Below are 24,381 nucleotides of genomic sequence, written 5' to 3' on the forward strand. Positions count from 1 at the left end.
CGCTGGCTCTGCTCAGTACTCAATTGTCACAGCTTGAGGCTGTGACCTCTCTACTGTGCTATGAATGTCTGGTTTTGAGACTGGCTCCTGTGCCTGAGGAGGGTTTCTTGCGAGTAATGAATACTTGTACACGTCCATGATTTTTTCTCGCCCCTTCCTTATTCCTCCCTCACAAACTCAGCTCTGCCACTGAGGCTGTGGGTACAGACATGGGGCTTGTGACTGCTCTGCTCGACCCAAACTGATGGTTAATACCCCTTTTGCCTCATGGTTTGTGAAGGGTTTTTGGTTGATTGGGTTTTTGTTTTTTGTTTTCTTTTTTTTTTTTTTTAGTGTTGCTGGACACAACTACTGTGATTTCATGTCCATTTCAAACAGGTACTTGTAGAAGCAACTTGAAAAAAAATGTAAAAACTAATCAATAAAGAAACTTAAATCTGGTTGGCCTTCTTTGTATAATTAGCAAAGCTGGATCAGTCGTCAGCAGGGTGAGGGTGCGGTGACCCGTGTCTCTCGAGGTTTTTTGTCACTGCAGGGCCGAGCGCGATCCGCAGCGGTGCCCGGGACACGGCGCCGGGCCGGGCCGGGCTCCGCTCCAGCACCCGGGTTCCTGCCCGCCCCTCCCTGTCAATCACCCTCGGCCCCGCCTCCCGGCTCTTGATTGGCTGGGCCGCCGTCGCCCCGCCCCTCCCTACCTGTTCCTTTAAACCGCGCCGAGCACCGCCCCCAGCTCGCCTCCGTTGCTTAATTCGCGCCTCCGCGCCCTCCTATTGGCTGGGAGGGGCGTCGGTCACGGCTCGTGACGCGCCGCGCGCCGTGACGTGCCCCCCACCCAGGAAGCTCCGCCCATTTATTCTCAACTCGGCTCTGGAGGGGAAAAACAATTTCAAGATGGCGGCGGCGCGGACAACAATGGGGAGCCAGGGGTCCGGGCCGGCCCGCGCCTGAGGGCGGCGGCGGAGGGAGCGCGGCGGGCTCCGCCGGGCCCCGCGAGGCGGGCAGGGCTGAGGGAGAGCGGGACAGCGGAGCGGCGCCGGGCTCGGGGCAGAAGGAGGAAGTGGGGCGGGGGGGAGAGGAGCGGGCGCCGGGCCGGGCGGGGGGAAAGACCCGGGACGATCCCGGCGGGGAGCGCAGGTAAGGCCGGCGGGAGGGGCGGCGGAGGCCCCGCCATGGCGGGCGCCGTAGCGAGCAGCCGGTGAGCGGCGGCGGCCGCCCCTTCGCCGTCCGGCCCATGGTGCTGCCCCCCTGCCCCATGGCGGAGTTCGTGGTGCCGCGGCACAGCGCGGTGATGGAGCGGCTCCGCCGGCGCATCGAGCTCTGCCGGCGGCACCACAGCGCCTGCGAGTCCCGCTACCAGGCCGTGTCCCCGGAGCGCCTGGAGCTGGAGCGCCAGCAAACCTTCGCCCTGCACCAGCGCTGCCTGCAGGCCAAGGCCAAGCGGGCCGGCAAACACCGGCAGCCGCCCCCGGCGCCGCCGCCGCCCGCGCCCCCTCCGCCCGCCGCCGCCGCGGGGAGCGCCGAGAGGAGCGGAGCCAACGGGCTGGACGGCGAGGCGGCGAGCGGAGAGCAGCAGCACGGCCGCAGCAGCGCCCTGATCGCGGTAAGCGCCGCCCGGGGCCGGGTGCTGGGGCCGGGGAGGGACCGGCGGTCGTGCCCGGCTGGCACCGGCACCTCTTGTCTGGAGCGGGATGGGGGAAGGAAAACGAGCTCTCGCTGCTGGTGTGGTGGCCTGCGCTGCGAGGGCTGGGGCTGCTCTGCGGAGTGCCCTATCTGCTGTGTTACAACTTCGCAAACGATAAGGGCTGTTTTGTTTTCGCTCGTCACCTCTGCACACTGGAGGAGTATAGGAAAACTGTGGCATGGTGGGGTAGGGGTAGAGGCAGGATTTCTGTGATGCTTAAATCATTCAGAGTATTTTGTGAATCATATTTCTGGCTAATTCACCTAAAATGCCCCTGCAGAAACTGTCACAGGGGTATTAATACTGCGGTGCCTTTAGATTTTTGTTTGCTTGCTTAAGCTTTTAGTTTGGGGTGTCAGGGTTTTGTGGAGTCACTTGATAAGGATATGCTTATTACTGGGGGGGAGTTTTAAGACAATGTGTCTGTTAATTCTGGTTCATATTGGAAAGAATTTCAGTGGAAAGGCAGCTGCTTGTTTGCCGCTCAGTCTAGTGGGTGTGAACACTATGAGAATCCCACTCCACCCATTAAAAACTGGCTTAGCTCAAAATCTTAATGTTTCTCTGGCTTCTCTAGCATTTCTGGTTGTCGGGACATATTCGCATAGCCCTGTTTGTATATCAAGATAGCTTTTGCTTAACTTATTCTTGGCCCTTTAAATATACTGCTGTGTGCTAATGTGTCAGTAATGTAGGTTAGTAGGATAACCTCTTAAAGGCTGCTTGTCCTAATACCTGTCTGCCTTAAAATCAGGTATTTTTAAATGGTGGCCTGCGTGAAAATGATTCAGTAGCACTCTGAGTGTCTTTAAAAGGGAACTGGGTTAAACAAAGATATTCCTAGGTTAATAAATAGAATAAATAATATTTTTAGGGTGCTCTGTGTGTTCGATTGGATTAGAAAGGAAGGAGGATATACTTCTCTCTGTCTTGGACCTCATTTACTGTTTTTACAAAAGAATCACAATAGAGCTTTTATGTATGTTTGCGTGTCCAGGAGATAATGTGAAATACTGGACGGGTTTTATTTATGTCATCTTTACTGTGACCAGCACTAGGCAGCCTGGGTGCAGTTTGTAGTATTTACAAGATGAACTGAAAGTGTTACTTGACTGAATTGTTTCTGTTCTTGCTAATACACCTATAAGACTCGAGGACTTGCTGACTGTTGAGAAGACTGAGGTCCTTGTGACACAGTTAGAGCACTTCAGAGGGCTGCTACAGAAGGGTACTTGAGGAAGAGAGGAAACCTTGTGCATTCCTGACATTGATTCTACAAAACTTTACAGTTAGCTGTTGTTTAGCAGACTAATCTTGAATGTAAACTTGTGTCAAAACAAAAATTACTCAAACTTGGTTTTTATTATCTAAAACCTTGGTGGAGGTTCTGTTTATTTCCTGCTGGGCTCTTGGGCTTTTTGCATATGGGGCTCTACCCCTTAATAATGTGTATTTTCATTACACTCAGGGCTCTTTAGCATGTCAAATCCTGTTGCTTAAACTGCCACCACACGACTCCATATTGATCTTCTAAAAGAAAGACATCTCTAATTCATTGGTGTTGTTTCTCTTAAATCACTTTGGATGTGGATTTGATCTAATTAGCATCCATTATAATGAGGGCTCTCAACAGCAGTAGGTTCTGAAGTGCACTGCACATCTTGGGGAAGCCCTTGTACAGGAAGCTGCTGCCAGTGGCCAATTTACACAACAGAAGAGGGGTTTAGTGTATGAATGACTCTTCCTCGGGCTGGCCTGCTGTTTCCTTCCTAGGATCCATGACTGTGAGCTTAATTGCAGCTGCTGATTCATCACCTCGTTACTGGGGTATGAAGTTGGTTTGCTTAGTAATTCAAGTCTTGGAAAAAAACACAACAACACCACCTCTGCTGCTAATATAATTTCTCTGGCCCAGAAGGTCCCTCTCTAGGTTGGTATTTTACCTCTACCCATCGTGTTGCCATTATCAAGACCAGGCATGTGCTTTGAGTGGGAAAGATATGGGCTTGATTTCCAGTGTTCAGTAAAGTTTGGATGAACACCAGAACTGTCTTTTAAAACATCCTGGACACATCCTTTCCAAAGAATGCTGCTAGCTCAGTGCAACATGCATTGTATCAGCTGTTGCTGCTGTAACAGTCCAGATTTTTCTGTGAAGCTGCATATGAATCTGCTCTTGGAAATTGGTACTTTATGTTGACCGTTAATGAGGCATTTATTTTGGTCCCTGAAGGAGAGAGCAGTTCATGTAAAGGTGAAGGCTTTTGTGGGGTCCTGTAGCAGTAGGACATGAAGCTGCATTGCCCCAGGTGTGGACAGTGTGGGCACTGCCAGGTGCTGTGCTGCAGAGCACCTTCTGTAAATCCACAATAGTCATAGGGAACAGGGTGGCACCACCACTTCCTCCTTAGTGTCTTGTATGATTTATCACGTGGACAAAATCAGATATTTTCTCTTCCATTAGTCTTTGCTCTGGTTTAGATCCTGAAGTTAGATGGATCTTGCTTACAGGCAGAAGTAAGGGATAGATTCTTCCTTGATTTCTTACTTAGCAGCTGTAAAATTTGAGCTACAGAAACTGAGAGAATGCAGCATTGATACAGAAATACTTTGGATTATTTGGGCATCGCTTAGGCTTGTCCCTCATTTGAGAAAAATGTTGAAAAACCTTCTAGCTTCCTACTTCTAAAAAGCTTCCAGACCATTATTTAATGGGAAATCCAAATGTTGACATCTACTTCCCATTTCTGTTGTTTAACATGCCATTATTAAGGCTGCGTTCAAAGTAGAAGATGCTTGATATTTGGATAATGTGTTTGCTGTGTTAATCTTCCATTTTTGAGAAACAGGGAAATTGGGAAGAGATTGGGCTTGTCTCCTAGAACATTTTTTTTCTCTGCCAGCTTCTGATACATGAAAGTTCATCAAATAATGGTGTTTAAATTCTCTGCAAGAGAAAGGTTGGCTTCCTTACATTTCTGTGGTAGACAAAAAGGCAGTGTATGGCTGAGCTGAACAGAAGCCATTTCATTGACATGTGAACAAGGAGAATGGCAAAGATCTGGATTTTCATCTCCACTCCTTGTTTTATGATGTGGTGTCTTGGAAGGAGAGCTGCTCCCTGTTTCTTACTGGGTTTTTTTCCCCCACCTGAGAGCAGTTGTTGTGCAGAGAGCTTGCTTTGTCTAGGACTGCCACAAAACCACAAACAGTATTTCTGGAATGAGCACAGAAGTCGAGTCAGTGGCCTGTCTTGAGAAGGCTTTGTGTTAAAGCTGAAGAGCAGCATTTATTTGGGAGTGATAGATGTTTTGCATTAATATTAGTTAAATACTAAATTAAGCAAAGGCACCAAGTAAACAGTTTTAAATGAAATTGAAGTCCAAGGAGGGCAATGCACTGTTTCTTGGTTGAAAGACCTAAAGTAAAGGGAATAAATTGCCCATAGTGTACCGACAAGTGTTAACGATGTTCCTCTAACAAAGCTCAGGCTGGTACTCTAACAGTTCAGAAGACCTCATTTTTGTGTAAGCTGTGGTATAGGGGTGTTAAATTGTGAAATTATGTTTTACCACAAAGATAGCAAATTATTTACATGTTATTTATATATAGCTATGGTGGAGTGTAGTCTTGCCACCATTGTTTGTTTTTGCTGACAAGTCTGAAAGTTTGTTGCCCAACAACTCAGACAGGTTTTTCTTTGTCTCCTTTTAATTCTCTGTGAGGTATTGTTTTATGTTTGAAACATTTCCCTTACCAGATTAGTTAGATATGCAGTGATGTTTCCTAAGATGTAAGGATCTGGGACTGAGCTGCTGCTGCTGCTGTTTAAGTTCAAGTGAGGTGGAGGATCCGGCATTGCAGCTGAAGGCACAGGAGTTTTTTTGATTCAGCAGAACAATTCCTGTAGCAGAAGCTGCCCCTTGTGACTAATGCAGGCTTGGGATATTTATAGACATGCCTATCCACAGCCCTTCTTCACTCCAGCAGGCAGTCACCCAAATACAAAAGTCTGCTGGAATTAAAGTAAAAATTAAAAAGGAGTCCAGCAGTTTGGTTCTGAAAGCACAGTGGAATGCAGGAACACATTGGGTAATAAAATGCTTTCCTTGCAGGGGGAATGCAACTTTGGAAGCTGAGGGTAGATGCACAGTAAAGGGGGGGTTCTTGCTATGGTGTGTAGTCAGAATGTTACGTTTTCTATCCAAAATTCATACACTACAAAGTCTGGTATTTGTTATTCCAGCTTAAGGAGTTGTCATCTTTGTTGCTCTTGTCCTTAGTGAGGCAGGAGAGGGGAATCAGTGTCTGTAGAGTGCCTGCTGTGAACTCTGGTACATGGGAACTTATCTGTGCTGCAGTACTGGCACTTCCATGGCCGAAAAATGGATGTATTCTGATTTGGTTTCCCCTTCTAGTTGAGAATGCTAGGAGCCATATTGGAGCTAGTTTTTTATTATGCTTGTAGTCTAATCTAGCATTTCTTCTTTGAAAATGTCCAGCATTGTGTTTCTCTTGCTCGTATATCAGAACAAATTCTTGTAGACTTAATTCCGATATTGAAATGGTAAACTAATTTGAAATAAAATACAAAATATTAAAGCTCTACTAAATCCTGTAAGAATATTTAAATCTCTGTAACAGATGCTTTAAAAAGCTAAATAAGAACATTACAGAGCCTGAGAGGTGCTGTATGAGTACCAGATTTTTAAGAAGTTTCTTTTCTGCCATGTTCATGAGGTAACTGTTTTTTTTTTTAATGAAACCTGCATACAGTTTGTGTATATATATCTATATATATGTATTTACCATCTTCAGTTACAGCTCTCAAAGTATAGCAGAGTACTGGATTTTTGCAAAAGGACTTTAGCTGACTGTCCTCAGTTTAGCTGTTCTGAATGGTAAAGGATTTTTTGCTTTCAAACAAATAATGTGATCTAAACTTTCATGCCTGTTAAGTTCTAATGCATTGAAATGTCATTGGTTTCAGATTATTATCTAAATCTAGTTTCAGGTATTAAGTCCACACCAAGATAGTCAACACCAAACAAACAAAAAAACCTGAACAAAAAACCCAACAAAACCAATCAGAACAACTTTGTACCACTGTTTTGATCAGTGATTCTTGCCCCTTCCCACCAAGGCAGTAAGAGAGCACTGCCCTGGCCTCTGAAGTTTTGAATTCTGCCAGTGCTAACAGACAAGCAATAGATTAAGTTTTCAAACTTTTCTGGTTTCTTGTTGGGCTTCTGTTGTAGTTCTTAGACAGCTTTTATGAAGTCAGTCGACTTGCCCCTGCAGTGAGACCACAGTAGGGCTGAGCACCATTGTGGTAAAGCTGGTGGGTTTAAGACAGAGATTGAATCTATCAAAATGCTTTGTGTGCTCTCTGTTTCCACTGGAAGCTTTGTCATTTGCCTGGGCACACATCCATCTCTGACATTGCAGGCCTGTCTCCTTGTCAGTGTGTGAGTTCCATGGCCAGAGGCTGCTGTGTTGGACACCTTTTGTTGTCATGGATGCCACCTGGGTTTTGTCAGCTTGTGTTCTGTGCATGAGGAATGCACAGTTGAGCATGTGTGCTCCTGCCAAGGAAGTGTTTATGGCCACGTTGAGGACTGTGTGTTCTGCTCACGTGAATAAAATGCAGCTCAGGTGATGGAGGAGGTGCAGCCTGTGGCCCCTCAGTGGCTCTTTGACAAACTCTCTGACCTGTCCTGGGCAGAGGACTGAGGCCAGCTCACACCCCTGCCTTGCACTGTTCCTATATTGGTATAAATGCTTCAGATAAATGCTTTTGGGGTAATATTTTTAGGCACAGCTAGATAGCAGTGATCTAGAAAGTTCATCTTTTGTTGGAAAATTGGATAGACTGAGAAGATGAGAGGACACTTCTATATCTGATCTTGTGACAGTGGAAATTATTGGCTCAGTGTTACAAATAAAATTGATTGATTCTGCTGAGGAAATTATGGACAGCATACTGGAGGAACACTGTCCCTTACAGGATGGTAATGAAAAAAAAAATAAAGATGAAGGGGGTTTCTTAGCGAGTAGCAAGCTGTGCTTTACTTCATCCATGTGTTGGTTGCTTTTTTCATGAGTTTTGGCAGAAGAGAACAGGTTTTTCTTGCCTTGAGAACTCTGTTGGAGCAGCTTGATATGTAGATAGCTTGCAGTCTGACTTGTATCTCACATGCAGCTTGTTATTTTTCCCCTCAGACCAGATTATTTGGATAGACACAGACAAACTGGGGAGGAACTTAATCTCCCTTTTTTCTCCAAAGGAATACAGTTTTAGGTGAAAGGAGGATTTTGTCCCAAGCAACTTAGAGCCAAAATGTCTCCAAGGATCAGATATCTGAGTGTTATGACTGTTAAAATCCATAGAGATCTGAGAGTTCCTGAGCTGGATATTAAGGGTCTCTGTCTTTTTTCTAGACTGCAGTGAGTGTAGCTCACAAAACAAAGTTATATTTTGATGTAAGTTTTCAGGGAGCGGGGTTTTTCCCTAACTATTTAGAATTAAGGAGGACCCATTCCCAAACTTTGAGTAATTTGACTCATCTTATAACCTTGGGCAAGTTACTCATCCACCTTGAGCTTCAGTTTTCCTGGTGGGAGTATGAAGTAAACAATGGGAAATGTTGAAAGCCAAATGTTGTGATGGAGTTGAGGTTTTTTGCTCTCTGTTGTTTTGTCTTTTTACAAAAAAAAGTAAATTTCCGTTATTCTTTCAAGTTGGTATTTGAAAAATGCACTGGAGAGCTGCTACTCCAAGCTAAGGACCTGATGTTCAAATTAAGAGATTTCAAGCTCCAGCCTCCTCTCCAGATGTACACCTCACCTCATCCTACTCAGTCTTCTGCTGATCTTGCTATTCTGCTGCTATTTCCATGAGCCATCTAGAAGATCACAGTCTCCAGGGAAGCTGGAGTCTGTCCCACAGATAAAAATAAGGCTTTGCTGTTACCTATGCAAGCATTAAACAAATAGTGGGGGTTTTTTGCTGTTACCTGTGCAGGAATTAAACAGATGGTCTGGGGTTTCTTTGCCCCCAAAGATCAGCTCACTGTAGACGGTTAAAAAAAATAGAAACAATTAACTATGAACCAGTCCTTCTGTCTGTAAATCAAAGAATGCTGTTGCTCAGGCAAGTGTGTAAAATTCTTCTGATAAGTTATGCTGGCCCTACATCCAGCCTCTTGCTTGAATACTGAGATCTTGAACTTTCCCATTTTTCCTTGGATAGAGTTTTCCCCAGGGGTTAGTGGGATGCCTTGTGAACACTGCAGGTAATATGAAAAGAACCATACTTGTCTTGAGGTTTATTTGATGAGCTGCTTTCAGCCATCTGAGAGGGCTGTTGTTCAGTGACCCCACACCTCAGATGGGTGGCTCTTGGTGGAGATTCCTGTCGAGTGTCCTGCCGAGATGTACCAGGGTGTCTGACCCAGGCTGGGAGCTGATGGCAGTTCCCTCTTCCAGCTCCCCGTGCTGTTGGAGCAGCGTCTCTGCCCTGCAGGTTTGTCTGCGTTGGTGGAGCGTTCCAGCACCAGCAAAGCTAGATTTTTTTACAGAATGCACCTGAGGGAAGGAAAAGTTTATAGTCACCTTTGATGTGTGCAGGAATTCTGTTTTCAGATGCTTTTGAGGTCAGTAGAAAGAACATTATATTTGCAAGAATGCTGGCAAGAAGGAGAAGTTGAACAAAGGTGCTCAGGCTCTGGCTGTGAGGCTGCTGCTGTAGCTGCTGGTCGCTTCTAGGTGGCACCACGAGAAAGAGAATCTGTGCCTTCACCATCTGTGAGAGGCCAACTGTGGAGCTGCTTGGGGCTCTGGTGGTCAGAGCAGCTGGCAAATACTTCAGGAGAAAAGAGAAAAGGAATGAACTTGCTCTGCTGTGATAGAACTGGCTGAACTCCGAACTGCATTTTCCACAAGTGTGAAGCAATGGTCGCTAAGTGACAAATTGGTTTTGCTTCAGTGCCAAAAGTGTGATTGTGTACAAAATTTATATACACAGTTCTTCTCTAAAAGATATTATCACAAGAGAATTACTAGTTTTTTCTAAATATTTAAATGTGGGACTGCTTTATAAATATTTAAATGTGAGACTTCTATGAAAGAGTCTCATGGAACAATTATACTGTATGTGTACATAGATCAAATAGAATACAGGTTTTTATTCTCATTTGAAATTTGATTCTTAACATTATTTAATGTTTTTCTCCTTTTGAATAGGAAAAATCATAGCATATTCCAGTTCACAGCCATTTTTCAACTTTTTGTTGTCAGAGTACTTGGCAGCTTCTAGTTTTGTCGGAAGGAGGGGGTGTCTGTTTAAAGTAGTACATGTTTTTTGAAAAATTTCTGTAAGAGATTATAGTGAGGAAGTAATCTCATGTGCTGACTTGTAAAACAAAATGTTACCAAAACAAAGATGCAATCTTTGATTTTTTTTCTGAAATGTTTTGTTCAGAGCAAGACAATGTTCTGGTAAGAAATGAAAATCCAGATCTGTGTAACATAGAACTACATAACTGAAATATTCCTTTTCTTTTTCAGCAGCTCCATGAGACTGTGAAAAGAAAGCTTGATAGTGCTGCTTCCCCTCAGAATGGAGACCAGCAGAATGGCTATGGTGATGTGTTTTCTGTGTCCAAGAAACTGCGTCGTGAGGATGGTCTGGGAGTGAGTGGTTCTTCCAATGGAATGCCCCCCGTATCTCCACTCCATCATCTGGACAAGAAATCTGGTACTGGTGATACCTTACAACTTAATGGGAAACATCCAATGGGGCTCGATGGCATCAGCAAGAAGTGTCTTCCAGATTCCAGCCTGCAGATGAATGGAGGTGGTGATGCTGATGATTCATTTCCTCTGAGTTTGAACAAAGAGCTGAAGCAGGAGCCTGTAGATGAGCTTCCCTGTATGAATCCTGTAGCAGGGGGTTCTATATCTCAGAATAACCTGATGCCCGATCTTAATCTAAATGAGCAAGAATGGAAGGAACTTATTGAGGAGCTCAATAGATCAGTGCCCGATGAAGACATGAAGGATCTCTTTAATGACGACTTTGAAGACAAAAAAGATGCAGATTCTTCAAATTCAGCTGCACAGACTCCATTACCACAAGATATTAACATAAAGACTGAGTTTTCCCCAGCACCCTTTGAACAAGAGCAGCTGGGATCTCCCCAGGTTAGACCTACTTCTTCAGGTTCAGCATTTATTGGTGCTGCTTCTGTACCTGTAAGTGCCACTTCTACAACGGTTGTTAGTTCTCAGGCTATGTTCCAGCCTTCCAGTCAGTCAATGACTGAAAATCCTAATCAGCCCATGATGCAGGCATCAAACCACTCTCAGAACATCCAGAGGCCTGTGTTATTACCTGGGAAGTGTGCAGGAAGTGCCAAAGAAATGTCTTCTGCTCATCAACTTCAGCAGATTGCTGCCAAGCAGAAGAGAGATCAGATGTTGCAGAACCAGCAACAAGCTTCACAAGTCCACCAAGCAAATCAGATGTCAACGTGGCAACAGCCTGGGCCTTCCCATAGTCCACTGGCTGTCCCGTATACCATGGAAAATCCTACTAGCCCATCAGTTTATCAGCCAGACTTCAACAATCAGAAACTCATGATGCCTAATTTGGGAAATAAAAGCTCACCAAGAGCTGGAGGCAATTATCATGTGAACATTTTGGGTCATCAGCAAAACAGCTTGAACCAGAACCCTGTGAACAGTCAGAGCTCTATGCTGGACTATGGGAACACCAAACCTCTTTCCCATTACAAAGCAGAGTGTGAGCAGGGGGTGGCAGTGCCTGGGCAGAACAAGACTCCCATGCTGGCATACATCCAGCAGCGCCAGCAGCCACCACTGTCCCATGTAGGTGACGACCAAAATGGGATGATCCTGTTGAAACCCAAGCCTGGAAACATCGCCTACCGACTGCCACATGGTCAGGTAAATGTCTTGAGTTACCTTTGCCCAGTAGCAGATTTAAGGTTGATGGGTAGGTAAGGCTGGAGTGCAGATTCCTTGGTATAGTTTCAAATGTTTTCATTGATTTTAAAGAGAAAAATCCTATGTACAAGAATCTTAAAACAAGAATCACGAAGTCTTTTTTCCACTGGGGACAGTTTTTAATACTGGGTTCTAGGTCATGTAACGTGTGATTTCCAGCTTAATATACTTTGTGGGCAACAAATTATGTCGTGCTTCACAGAAGCTTCTACTTACAAAGATAAATAGATGCTTTGTAAACTTTTGACTAAAATAACTTGTATAAAACTGTAGTGTTACACAGTGTTCTCAAAGAAGCTTTGATTTCTTTACCTTGTTTTTAGTCCCTACTTGTGTCAAAGTTGGCTTACTATTAAAAGACCTACTTTTGCAGAGAGGTGGAAGTGGGGGCTGCATTCCTGATTTCTTGGGTGTTCCGTGGAGCCTTTCAGTTCTATGGATTTTTATTGGTTAAGTCTCTGGGCATTGGGGAAGCATGGCATACGAGAGAAATATATCATTAAGAATGAATAATGGTAATGTTTGTTTGCTTGAAGCATATGCTTCAGGTTTTCCTGTAACAGAAAATTCCAGATGGTGCTCCTTTGCCTTGTATAGAACTGTTACTACAGGTATGCTGCAGGTGAAAATTTCTGTAGTAGTGGGTGGAAGTATAGACTCATTGGATTCTGTAACATGTACCTGCAATGCACATACAAGAGGGCTTGTTGAAAAGAAAAGGTATTTGATTAAAGTTCCTCCAGCAAAAACTGTTTGAGATCCAACTCTAGTCATATGTTCCCTCAACAAAACAGAAACCTGTGAAAAAGCTCTGATTAGTCTGTGATAAAGACCACACCGATGTACGAGTAGAAATTTGAGATCAATGTGTGCTTCATAAAAAAAATGGATCTCTTTGAAAGCTGGCAGAAGTAACAGTCTAACAGCATTTTGATGGAAGAAGGGTAGAGATGGTTGTGTGTGTCACATCTCCCTCTCACTGAAAAATGTGAGGGTGACCTTGTGTCTACACTGCCACACTTGCACTGAACTAAGAGAAATACTGATGAAAGCTTTGGGAGAATTTCTCAAAAGCTTGCACACAGAACAACTTAGTGCAGCATTCCTTGTATTTGGCTCGTGATTCCTTATGAAAGCGCAGAGTGAGAACCAACAGCCAAACCCATTAGCTGACTGCTTAAATTAGACATAACATTTGTTTGTATAATTAGAGATGAGGCTGAACTGTGATTTAAAATGATGAAAACTGTCAAATTTCAAAGGGATTTGCTGGTACTGAGAGGGCTTTTGAATGCTCCATGTTGTTTTTGCTTATCCCAAGTTCCAGTCTCAGAAAAAAAAGACAAAAAATGCAGACTTAAGAAAAACTAATAATATCAGACTTATCTCTAGTAGTATTTTTGTCTGTAGTGTGTGGTGATGGTTGGATTGCTGGAAAAATACTTTAAGAGCCATTTTGACCAGTGGAAGCCTTCTCCCCTTCACCTGCAAATAGTAAATTCTCTGATATTAAAAAAAAAACAGCTTTAGGATGGGAGACATAAACACTTGCAGAATGAAATGTTGACAGAAGAGGCAGGATTTCAATAAATGCTTTATATAACAAAAATATAAAATGTAGTGTTTGAAAAACTGCTACTAAAATAAACTGAAGCTGGGGTGTTTGAAGAGCAGTTTGTAAGTGCCTGAAAAAAAGCACACAGAGCTATACTGACCTGTTTGAGATGGAAATTGGGAAGAACTTTGAGACTGGAGTTAAAACCTCTATTCCTAAATGTTATGGAGCTTCTGACCCTAGCTCCAAACTGCCAGTCCTGTGTCTGGCACTGTATAGATGTGAAGAAGTTACTGCATTTCTGTAACCTTTGCACTTTTCCTGTGTTCTGCAGGATCAGAGCCCTGCTCCTGCTGTTCCTCGTGTTCCTGTTTCTGTCCCGGGCCCTGGGGTGGGCGCCCAGGCTCCAAATGTCACCATGGCAGGTAACCACGCCAACTCAGCTTATCAGCAGCAAGCAGCAGTGATGAAGCAACACCAAATGCTGATGGACCAGCAGAAGCAGAGAGAGCAGCAACAAAAGCATCTGCTCATGGAGCAACAGAAGCAGCAATTCCTAATGGAACAGAGGCAGCAGCATTTGCTGGCAGAACAGGTGAGAGGGGCCAGCTCTCTGTTTTTTAATTTGTGCTGCTTTGCATTGGTGCATGAAATAGCATTTGATGTTTTAGAATCAGAGAATAGTTTGGTTGGGAAGGACCTTAAAAATCATTTCAGTTCCAGCTCCTCTGCCAAAAGAGGGGACACCTTCCACTAGATCAGGTTGCTCCAAGCTCCATCCAACCTGGCCTTAAAACATTTCCAGGGATGGGGCAGCCACAGCTTCTCTGGACAGCCTGTTCCAATGCCTCACCACACTCACAGTAAATAATTTCTTCCTAATATCTAATCTGAACCTAACCTCCTTCAGATGGAGGTCTTGGATTCCTGCTCTATCACTTCATTCCCTTTTGAGACAACTTCCCCCTCCAGCCTTCTTATAAGCCCCCTTTAGGTACTGAAAAGTGCTCTAAGGTTTCCCTGAATCATCTGCCCATCAGAAGCTTTAAGAAAGAAGGAAATAATAGTCTCCTCTGAACTGAAAATGTATGAAAGCCCATTTTGTGGGGAAGGTTGTAGTAGAATATGCAGGATTTTGGAGGTATGGCTATGCCAAGTCCTAGCCAATGGCTCTTTTATCACCTGGAGACATCCTGATGATATTGAGGTCTCAGTAGAGGTGACAGAAAAACCCCCTCAGTTCTGAAGCCAGTGTAGACAAAACTTAGTAATGTGGTTGGCAGTGTATGAGTGTTGGTAAAGATGTATTTTTGATATTTTGGTTAAAACAATTTGGACGAAGGGAATACTGTGGGGGAATTATATTATTAAAGACTGAAAGAAAATGCCCAAATCATCAATAAAATCACATCTTCTCTATGAGTTATGTGATCTGTAAGCTTAGAATACTTTAGTAAATCAATTAGTCTTTGGTGAATTGTATGTTAATATCAAATATCAAAGGTGAGTAATCATTACTCTCCAGAATGTTAACAAACAGGTATTCTTTGAGAGCAGGTGGGGAAAAAGGAAGTATGGGGTGTGACCTCCTGTTTGTGCTTTTGCATGTCTGGTGGATGGTGATTGTTAGAGCTTTGTTAGAGCTCTTAGAGCTGTGGCCCAGTAGGTTTCCTTAGGAAAATAATGGACAGAACAGGTGTCAGACCTCTCTGAACAGTGGGGAGGTGACAAGTAGCATATCTCAAACATAGCATTCAAATATTATTTTCCTGTTTGCTTCTGCTTTGCCAGCACATGTTGCTGCAGTAAATATCAGTATTATGAAAATACTTCATTCATGTCCTAGTTATGGCAACTGCAGTTAACTTGTGTAATTTCCATTTTTCGGTAGTGATGCTGGGACTCTGGTCCCAGATAAGGAGTAGCTTTGCCTTGGAGCTGAACAGTTTTAGATGCAGCATTTGCCACATTTATTGGCCTTGTGCTGCCTAGTCAAGCTAGATCTTGTTAGCATTTCTGATTTGATATTTGTTCCTTTAGATACACATGATACTTGATGTAGTTTTATAAAAAGATTTCTGAATCTGCGGATGCCTGCTTTGCAGGAAACTTGTAGTTTCAGGTAGCTCCAGTGCCATTCCTTGCCACTATAAATTTGTCTTTTCACTTGGCATTCTGCGTATTTTTTAATTTTCTTCTCCAGGCCAGGTTCTGCAGTTCTTGGTTTCTCTCAGAGCTATGGCATCTCTTGTTGGCTTCTGTGGTCAGCCTGTTTCAGGTCTGACTGGTCCTGCAAGCAGCAGGTCCTCTGTCGAGCAGCCTGCCCTCTTCATTCCTGTGCATGTCTCAACAGCTTCTCAGCTGGAGACATTTGGGAAGGGTGGTAGTGATGTGTATCTGCTGTTTGTTACATTGCACCAGTCTCTTCTCTAAAGGCTTCTGCCTTGTGTCTTTACCCCAATACTCTTGGAAGGGAATTTCTGTCCCCGGCTGTGCTCTGTGTAACTTTTTGGTTAAGTAGGTAGTTGTGCATTGTATCACTACTTGGTTATGTCAGAATTTCAGTCTGGCTGAAGGCATCTGTGGAAGAAGAGACAAAAATGCTGTGCCTGATACATTTCATATTGTAAAAGCAACCAGATGGCTGTTAACACTGTCAAAATCTGAGCCTACTGTCACTATATCTACGTTCCCCTCAAGAGTTTAAATTTCATTTTCCCCCAAAGTTTCCTAATAGAAAATTTGCTTGGTTTATTTTTCAAATGGTTTGATCATAAAACAGGTGTGGGTTGAATCTGCTTTTATTTTAAAGAGGTACAATTATTTTGTGTCGTAAGTAGGGTTTGTTTCAGTTGATCAGTTCATTGCTAAGAAAGTGGTTTGAAACAATGATTGCAAAACTTGTATGACTTCTATTATGGACTTAGTTCTGCAGTTTTTCATAATCTTCTAGGAAGACTTGTGATATATGAGACTATGGATTTGTGTGTATTTTTTCATGTTTGCAGACAAGGACTAGAAAGTATTTACATGTTCAGTTTTTGATGTTTCTGATTTGAACTTTTATTGATTTTTAAAGAGGGGTCTAAAATATATTGATTTGGAAATAAAGAGCAGAAAAGTAAATGTGGTTTTTTTAATACATGCACTTCTGCTCTTTTTGTCTTTAGAGTATTGCTAAAAATGCCATTGATTACATTACTGCTTAGGAGACTGTCCTCTCTGAAAGGCTTCAGACATGCACTGCAGTAACTCTTGTAGTACATGCTGTTGTTTTTGAGATCCTGGTCTTGTCACTCATCAGATTAAACTGACTGTGTTTGAGCCTTGAGAACAAACTCTGAAGTGACTGTAGGGCTGCAGAAGCCCCTTTGATTACCAGCTGTGCATAAAAGTATGCAGACAACTTGTTTTTCTCCAAGATAGCCCTTGGAAACAGCTTGATCTGTTTCTAAAATCTCTTGCATTGGACATTTTTCAGGAGAAGCAGCGGCAGCAGCAGGAGCAGCAGCTGCAGCGGCACCTGACACGGCCTCCACCCCAGTACCAGGATCAGCCACAGAACCCCTACCAGCAACAGGTTGGACAGTTCACAGGTGAGTAAACATGGCAGTTCAAGCAATAGCAGAAAAAATACCAGAGTGAGAAACAAGGTGTCTTCAAATTTCCTGGATTGGATAGCTTTTAATTAATTTATTACATGTCACTGTGCCTTAAAAGCTCTTGACCTATGCTCTGATTCAGTTGCAAATTAACAGCTTCCCTGGTCGCAGGTATCTGGGACAACTTAAGCTTCTGATTCTTAATGTTGTTTGGGAAATGAGTAAAATTTTTAAGTACCTTTATTGTTCTACAGGCCTTTTTTATACTTCTGTTTCACTGTGCAGGTTGGAAATCTCTATCTTTGATATATTAAGATTCAGAGGGGTTTTTTTTCTGAAGGCTGACATCACTACTGCCTGTATCTATCACAGGCCCTCATTAAAGAAAGATAAGTGGTGTGTTATTTCTCTCATCTCTAGGATGAGTTTAAAAGTCTCTAACATTTTTATCCCTGCTACCTTTAGAAGAGAATGCAATTTAAATTCTCTTCATTACATGTAAAGTGTCCTCTGTTGGGTTTTTTGTATGAGAAGCAGCTTAGTATGTCTGTAGTGTATTAATTCTGTTAAATTTCCCTTCATTTTGTTTTCTTACTCTTCATGTTCCTGCAGAAATAAATACTGGAGGGGTAAGATGCAAATGGAAATGTAATACCCTTACCCTGACAGTGTTTGTGCCTGTGCAGTGTCAAGTGCAGCTATAGCTGGGTTTTGTTACTTAACTGAAAAAACTCAATGCCAGTACAAAAGGATTGTGTGCTAACACAGGCATCAGTAGCATCCTTCAACTATTGCGCTGAAATATTTTTTATCTTGCCACCTTTCTACAGAAAGATAGGCATACAACTGCTAGAAATAGAGTAGGTTTTGCTATAATGAACATCAGTACTATTAAAAATATTTTTCTTTGTGATGATGATTGCAACTATTTTTTGCATCTTAAATCCTGATATGTGTGCTGTCTCTTCACTGTAAATACTGTCACAGTGAGACTCTTCCCACACCCATCATTCCCTCGACACTGATGTTTTCAATATGTACTTTGTTGATAATTAATTCAATATAATTTGAATTTATTCTTGATAATTCTGGTTTTATTCAGATAGAATGTTTGTAATAATGGAGATCCAGTATTCCTCAGCTATCATAAAATATGAAAAAATTCTGCAGCTTAGTTTCAGTTTTGAAAGTAGAGAAATTATTAGTGTAGGTAGGTTTCCCCTGGTCAACTGCAAGAAGGGTGGGGGGTGTTACAAGCACTACACTTTACAGAGCTTTCCTGCTTTTTTTGCTTCAAATAGGGGGCTGTTTCTTCTACAAGAAGAAATTTTGAACTCATAATTTGCAATAGCAAAGGATCATATTTGGTTTGATGAGAAAACATTTTTCCGAATCACCTTGCTTGGCTGTCAGCACTGCATATTAACATAGTGAATACTTGACTGTGAAAATCCAAAAGATACTTGACCAAAAATTTCTGAATTAGATATTTCTATCTTAGATAAATAGAAGATATTCCTGGAATTGGGAAAATGCAGAACTGGCAACCCTACAGTTGTATGATAAGAGATACACTCTTGTGTATGCATGGAATGACTGACAGTGTCTGTGTGTGTGCAGTAAGAGGTATTTTTTAACAGCTTAGTAAATTGTGCATGCACTTCAAAGTATATGTGTTTACCTTTGTTCACAAAGAAATATCAGAGTTCTGCCTTTATAGTCATAATTTTTTTAAAATTAGTGATGCTGAACTCTTAGAAGTGGTATTCAGATTTTTTTAGGACATTGGCATATCTGTGTTTGAGATCAAGGTGGAGGTGCTAACTGGAGCCACAGTTGACACTCTTTAATTAAACTCCTGCTCTCTGTGTGTTGCTTGCAGAGGTCAATTTATACAAATGCAGCTGCGTCTCTCTTGTGGGTTATTGTGCCTACAAGCCTGACTTGGCTCTGGTTGAACCTGAGGTATTTAATGAACAAAATATTTCTTTGTATTTCAGGGTCATCTTCAGCCATGCCCGGGGTCAGTAATTTGGGACAGTCCAGCTCCGGTAGTCCTCGGCTGTTTCCTCAGAGCCAGAACATGATTCAGATGGGACCTGGACACGCTCCTGTTGCTCCACTGCAGTCGGGCTCCAGCCAGCAGGAGCGGGGGGTGTCTCAATACCCCAGCATGCAGAACATGCAGCGTGGGGGGTTGTACAACCTGGCACCTGGCATGAGCCAAATGGTTCCCCAGCACACGGCCCCGAGTGCCAACGGACAGACCCCGATGCAGAGACAGGGCAGCTTGGGCCAGGGCGCAGCCGTTCCTGCTGCCTATGGGCAGAACACCTTACCAAACTCAAATATTTCTCAGCAGCACAATAAAGGTGCACTGAATGCAACCTTATCTAAGCCACAGATGGCAAGAGTACCAGCTGCTATGGGGGCTCAAAATCCATCTTGGCAACACCAAGGTATCCCTAATATTAACAACCAGACACAAGCAAACAGTGGCTTAGGACCATTTACTGCCAACTCCTCTTTCCACATGCAGCAGACACATCTAAAGATGTCGAACCAGCAGTTTGCCCAGGGAATGCCTCAGGTAAGCCTAAGCACCAGCAGGCCCATGACCTCAATGAATGCTGCCGTCTCTGGGCAGATGCTGTCATCCTCTTTGGGAGCGCAGCCGCGGACAAACGCGCCTGCACAGCAGCAGGTACCCTCACAGCAAGTCCTGCCTGGCATCAACCAGACTGTTCCAGACCTGAATGCTTTCAACCAGAACCCAAATCAGCAAATTCCCAGCAGAGGAAACCTGCACTGTAGCCAAGGGTACCCTGTGAGGACGACCAGTCAGGAGCTGCCTTTTGCCTACAGCGGCCAGTCAGGCAATAATGGACTTCAAAACTTAACTGGTGACACAGATCTGATAGACTCTTTGCTGAAAAACAGGACTTCAGAGGAGTGGATGAACGATTTGGATGAGTTGTTAGGAACTCATTAAAATGGGGCCGGGGGCGGGGGTTCTACTTTTTTAATTTTTTCATGAGATATAAACAACTCTTGGACCAAAAAACCTGTGGCATTGAGGAGACTTGCAGGCATTAGAGGTAAATAGTTGGGAAAAAGACTGGAGCTTCTTCTCACTGAGTGTTGACACGTGGTCATGGTGCACCAAGCAGGTCTGCAGGAGGAGTGCGCTTTGGCCACGGTCTCTGAGGAGTCGCACACTTGAACAGGTCAAAAAATGCTGTGTCCTAGCCAGCCTTCCAGAAATCTCACTTGCAGTGTTCTAAGACTAAATATTTTAATTATTTAAAAACAAAACAAAAATTCCACAGAACTAGTGCAGAAAAAGCACAGATAGTTGCACAAATTGTGTTTAGGGCTTAGTCTGCAGCTATTACTTGCAATAATTATTTGTTAATAGCTTGATATGCTGTTATAGTACTGTCCATCAAACTTCTGATTTTTGTTTGAGAAGAGGCTGTATGCACCTGAGTATGCTTGCAAAATGTTTGGAATTGTTTCTTTTCCCCATTGCTGAAGCATGTGCCTGTACTCTCAGTAAGCAAGTGATACTTCACAGTAAATATTTCTAGATGCTGGTAATAGATGAGAAAAAGTATTAAAACCTGGCCAGTTAGTCTAGATAGTCATCTTCATAGATTGTAGTCTTTTAAGCTGCAGTTTGCACTCTGTTGTAGAGAGGCACGGTTCTTCACTTGTACCTTGCTGTGTTTAAAGGGGGAATTTCTTATGGGAGAACTTTTAAACTATAGTAGGTTTAACATGAATTGTAAAGCCATTTACTTTGCACCTGTTTCTTCATAACTTATTTCCAAAGGTAGTTGTATTTAAATGAAGGCTTTGCTTCATGACAGCTCATCTAGTTTTCTTTGTTGTAAAAAGTAAAACTAACCTTTGAGATCAGTTCAGCCCCCAAGGTTAGCAATGAGCACAAGACTTTGTCACTTCAGGATAAAAATGAGGAAAGAAGAATTTGGCTGGGAGGTGGAAAGTCCTTATTAGCAATAAAAGCACAGGCAGCCTGGGAGAATACTTGTATCAGGGTTGCTCCAATGTGGAAGTCTCCCCCTTTAAATGCTTTGTTTTTTAAAATACTGGCTTACAAGTTTGATAATCTTTCTAGAGACTGGTGGATTTACATTTTTAATATCCCTTGAAGCAGATGCTGTTCTTCAGCTCATCCCAAGGAGACCTCTTATCCATATGTTGGGGTTGGTCCCAGAAAGGACAAAAACCACAGTGGGAACAGTCAATGTTCCAAAGTCCTTACTCTCTACCAAAAAAAATCCCTTATCCACCAACAAACCACCTTGCCTTAATGTTTATTTTAAAATGAAAATAAAGTTGAAAGCTTTTGTTTTAAATGCACAAATACCTCTTCCCTTTCTAAATCCACTTTCTTGGAAAACTCCTCTAAACTTTCTAACCAAACCCAGCATTGTGATTTAAAAGCAATTTCCTTCAATACAGACTGGCTTCACCAGGAGTTTTCTGCATTGCAGAATTGTGAGAGAGGGTTTTTTTCAGAGGGGGTGAAGGGAAGGGAAAGATATCATTGGTTTCAAAGAAGGAAAATACTTTACTGTATCTGCAGCTCCTTTATGAGACAATTTGCACTTTTGAAAACTGCTTTTTTAACACTAATACTTTAACCCTTTCCAAATATGCATGGAACATGGTTTGTCCAGCACACTTAGCTAGTGTGGATGAATTCCGCTCTGTTGATCAGATTTGCTATTTTATCATGTTGAACTGTTGATGAAAGATGTGCATTGATCAGTGGATCCCACCTTTGAACAGTGAATAAAACTTCACTGAAGCAGGCTTAATCCCTCATAGAGCTTTTGAAAAGATAACATAAAGATTGTCTTTGGATGGGAAGATAAAGATGTTGGTGACTTTGGTTGTTGACACTTCTGATATTTTCTAGAATAAGTAGTTGAGATGCAAATAACTGATGCTAGCTTTTCTCATACTGGCAATCTAAGAAAAGTGCTAGTGAGCTTGGTTTACTGTTAAGTTAAACCAAAAACTGGTCCAAGGTAAGTGTCATTAGAAGAGTATAGATATAAACTGGCAATGTCAGGGGAAGGAGTGTTTGCTGTATTTTTAATTTTAAGGGTTAACTTTGCACCAGTGTGCCTTCCCTTCCTGTCGGGGGTGCTTGGGACCTCAATTTCAAGTGACATCCTTCTATGTCACTGTTTTTTTCTCCCCCATACAAACACTTAACAGAAATAACAGGGTAGTAGGATTCAGCTTTTCTTTCTCCCTGTTTAGGTTGTGGTGAAATCTGCTCTGTTTTCCAGTAGATTTTGCACACAGACTTGGTTCTGAATAAGTTAAAATACAATCCATCCAGTTATGATTACTTAATTGGAGGAAAAGAACATCTGCTGTTTGCATTATTACTACCAAAAAGGCAATCCAGCAAAATGTCCAGGAAAAGGCAGGTGTGCTCTTTCCTCCACTGTTTCTGGAAGCTAAGGTGGATATTGCTCTGCTTGACCAGAGGGTTTGTTCAGGAAGGTATCTGGGTTTGATGACAGGGCCTTTTCATGGTACTGTTGGAGTAAAATTAGGTGTGATTCTAGACAAACTGGCTTATAATGCCCATTGGTCTCCGTGTGTGAACAGGATCCAAACAGCCCCTGGCTCTGGCTTTGGTCCCTGTGCACAGAACACGGTGCCACAGAACAAGGTTGGAACAGTTCAATGGAAATGAAAATATGGTTTTGATGTACATGGGTGCATGGGCAGGGCTGGGCTCTGCCCTGGTGCCCTGTAATGTGTCACTGGCTGTGTCTGCACTCGGGCTTTCCATTTGCTGCAGCTTCAGAGCAATAAAACCAATCTCCCCTGAACTGAACCCAGCCGGCCGCCCATGGCTTTATTTATAAACTGCGGTTTTGGTTGGGCAGGCAAGGTGAGAGTGTCACTGTGCAACATCCACTGCCTTCCAAAAACCACGATCCAATTGAAAAGGGTGCTCAAAATTTTGTTATACACATTTCCTTTGTGTAAATAAATGTTTACAATTTTATATTAAAGATTTGAATAAGAGTTAGATCTTCTGACTGTATATTTTTTACTTTTTATAGATTTTAAAACTATAATTCTTTATATATGTGTTTGGGGGGTATTATGGTAAGTTTTATGCTTGTAAATGGAGAACAGTTGAATTTGATGCTAACCTTTATGAATTTTTGTCATTGAAATGTATAAAGAGTCCATTAATCCCCTTATTCTTTTACTACAATTACTGGTGCACACCAAAAAGAAATCCTTCACTTCTGTTTTATCATTATAAAATAAATATTTTGCTAGTGTATTAAATATACATGGTGTGACTTTATACATTTGCATGAGCCTAGCAGAGTTCAGCATTGTCATTCCTAGTGAGCTGGTTTCTTCCCTTCATCCCAACATACAGTTTTTGCTCAGCCTATTTATTACTAAGGCTAAAATTCTGCTGCTGTGTCTTACAATTCTTATGGTTTCAGAAAGTTCATTTAAACAGGCCAGATCTGGATAAAGGTGCCTTAGAAAATGTAACTTTGAAAATCAGGCTTTATGCTACTCCCACTGCTTCCAGGCTTTGGTGGTTTTTTTTTTCTGGAATGCATTGTAGGCTTTAAGCTGGGAAATTCAACTGCAGAGGTGGTTGTTAATAGTGAAAAAGATGTTAATAACAACCTCACGTGTGCAAAATTGTAGAGTTCCAAAATATACCAATTCCCTCAAAATAACAGCCTTTAGAGGTTCAAACTGATTTCCTCAAGACTTGTCTGATGGAGGCACATGGCACGCACAGGAATCCAGCTGAGATGTGGGACACGTGCTGCAAGCAGGAACTGATGTTTCTGAACCAGGAACAAAGTACTGGCAGCAGTGTGTGTTGTGTGGAGGTCTTGGCTTAAGGCTGCTAAAGTCCCATAGCCACTGCCCAGCTTCAGACATTGATGGGTCATTCTGCAAGCTTTGGTGTCATTGTGCAGTTGTGTTTGCAGCCCCTGGCTTACCAGAGTGTATTTTTAATGTATTCCTACTGTACAAGTTCTGTGTTCTGTTTGGGGGAGGAGGAGACCTGTAACTTCAGAAGTTTATAAAGAACCAAATGTAACAATCAGCAGCAGTACCAGAATCAGCTGCTTTCAGCCCATGGGGAACCAGGAGGTTACATTAATTTTTGCTTTATTGTCTCATTAAAAATGCTACATTTTGGTTATTGTTCAGTGAAACAGAAATTTCCCAAGCCATCCCCTACTGAAATGACATCTGTGGTTTTCAAAAGATTTTAAGGAGTCAGTGGCAGCTTGTCACAAACCTTTGCTCAGAAACTGATTTTTATTTTCTTGATGCCAGTGTTTTTCCTGAGAGTAATGGAAATCTGTAATGAAAGTTTTCTTAAGCCTGCATTGTTTGTTGAAATATGTTGTAAGGGAACCATGGTGGCATTTCCCCTTTGACTTTCACATTGGACACCACAGATGAAA

At 42.6% G+C, this 24,381-nt stretch overlaps 1 protein-coding gene across 2 annotated transcripts; it reads left to right on the forward strand.

Moving 5' to 3' along the window:
• Nucleotides 1-539: 539 nt before the first annotated feature.
• MAML1 (mastermind like transcriptional coactivator 1) lies at nucleotides 540-23,225 on the forward strand. 2 transcript variants are annotated; one of them, XM_030957108.1, is made up of 5 exons: nucleotides 540-1,600; nucleotides 10,253-11,650; nucleotides 13,600-13,860; nucleotides 16,747-16,861; nucleotides 18,868-19,859. In XM_030957108.1, the coding sequence occupies exons 1-5, from the start codon at nucleotides 1,232-1,234 to the stop codon at nucleotides 19,857-19,859; spliced, it is 3,135 nt and encodes a 1,044-aa protein (XP_030812968.1). In that variant the 5' UTR covers nucleotides 540-1,231. The 2 variants fall into 2 exon arrangements, with proteins under 2 accessions (XP_030812968.1, XP_030812967.1); XM_030957107.1 differs by having other exon boundaries at nucleotides 1,232-1,600; nucleotides 10,250-11,650; nucleotides 18,868-23,225.
• The last annotated feature ends 1,156 nt before the right edge of the window (nucleotides 23,226-24,381 follow it).

The sequence above is a fragment of the Camarhynchus parvulus genome, chromosome 13 (genome assembly GCF_901933205.1).
Source record: "Camarhynchus parvulus chromosome 13, STF_HiC, whole genome shotgun sequence".
Classification (NCBI taxonomy): Eukaryota; Metazoa; Chordata; class Aves; order Passeriformes; family Thraupidae; genus Camarhynchus; species Camarhynchus parvulus.

What these genes read in the sequence shown, in the direction of transcription:
- MAML1 (XM_030957107.1), top strand. Translation starts at nt 1,232, where the DNA reads ATGGTGCTGCCCCCCTGCCCCATGGCGGAGTTCGTGGTGCCGCGGCAC. An exon ending in GCAGCAGCGCCCTGATCGCG is followed by an intron (nt 1,601 to 10,249) that starts GTAAGCGCCGCC and finishes TTTCTTTTTCAG; the next exon opens with CAGCTCCATGAGACTGTGAA. An exon ending in AGCATTTGCTGGCAGAACAG is followed by an intron (nt 13,861 to 16,746) that starts GTGAGAGGGGCC and finishes GACATTTTTCAG; the next exon opens with GAGAAGCAGCGGCAGCAGCA.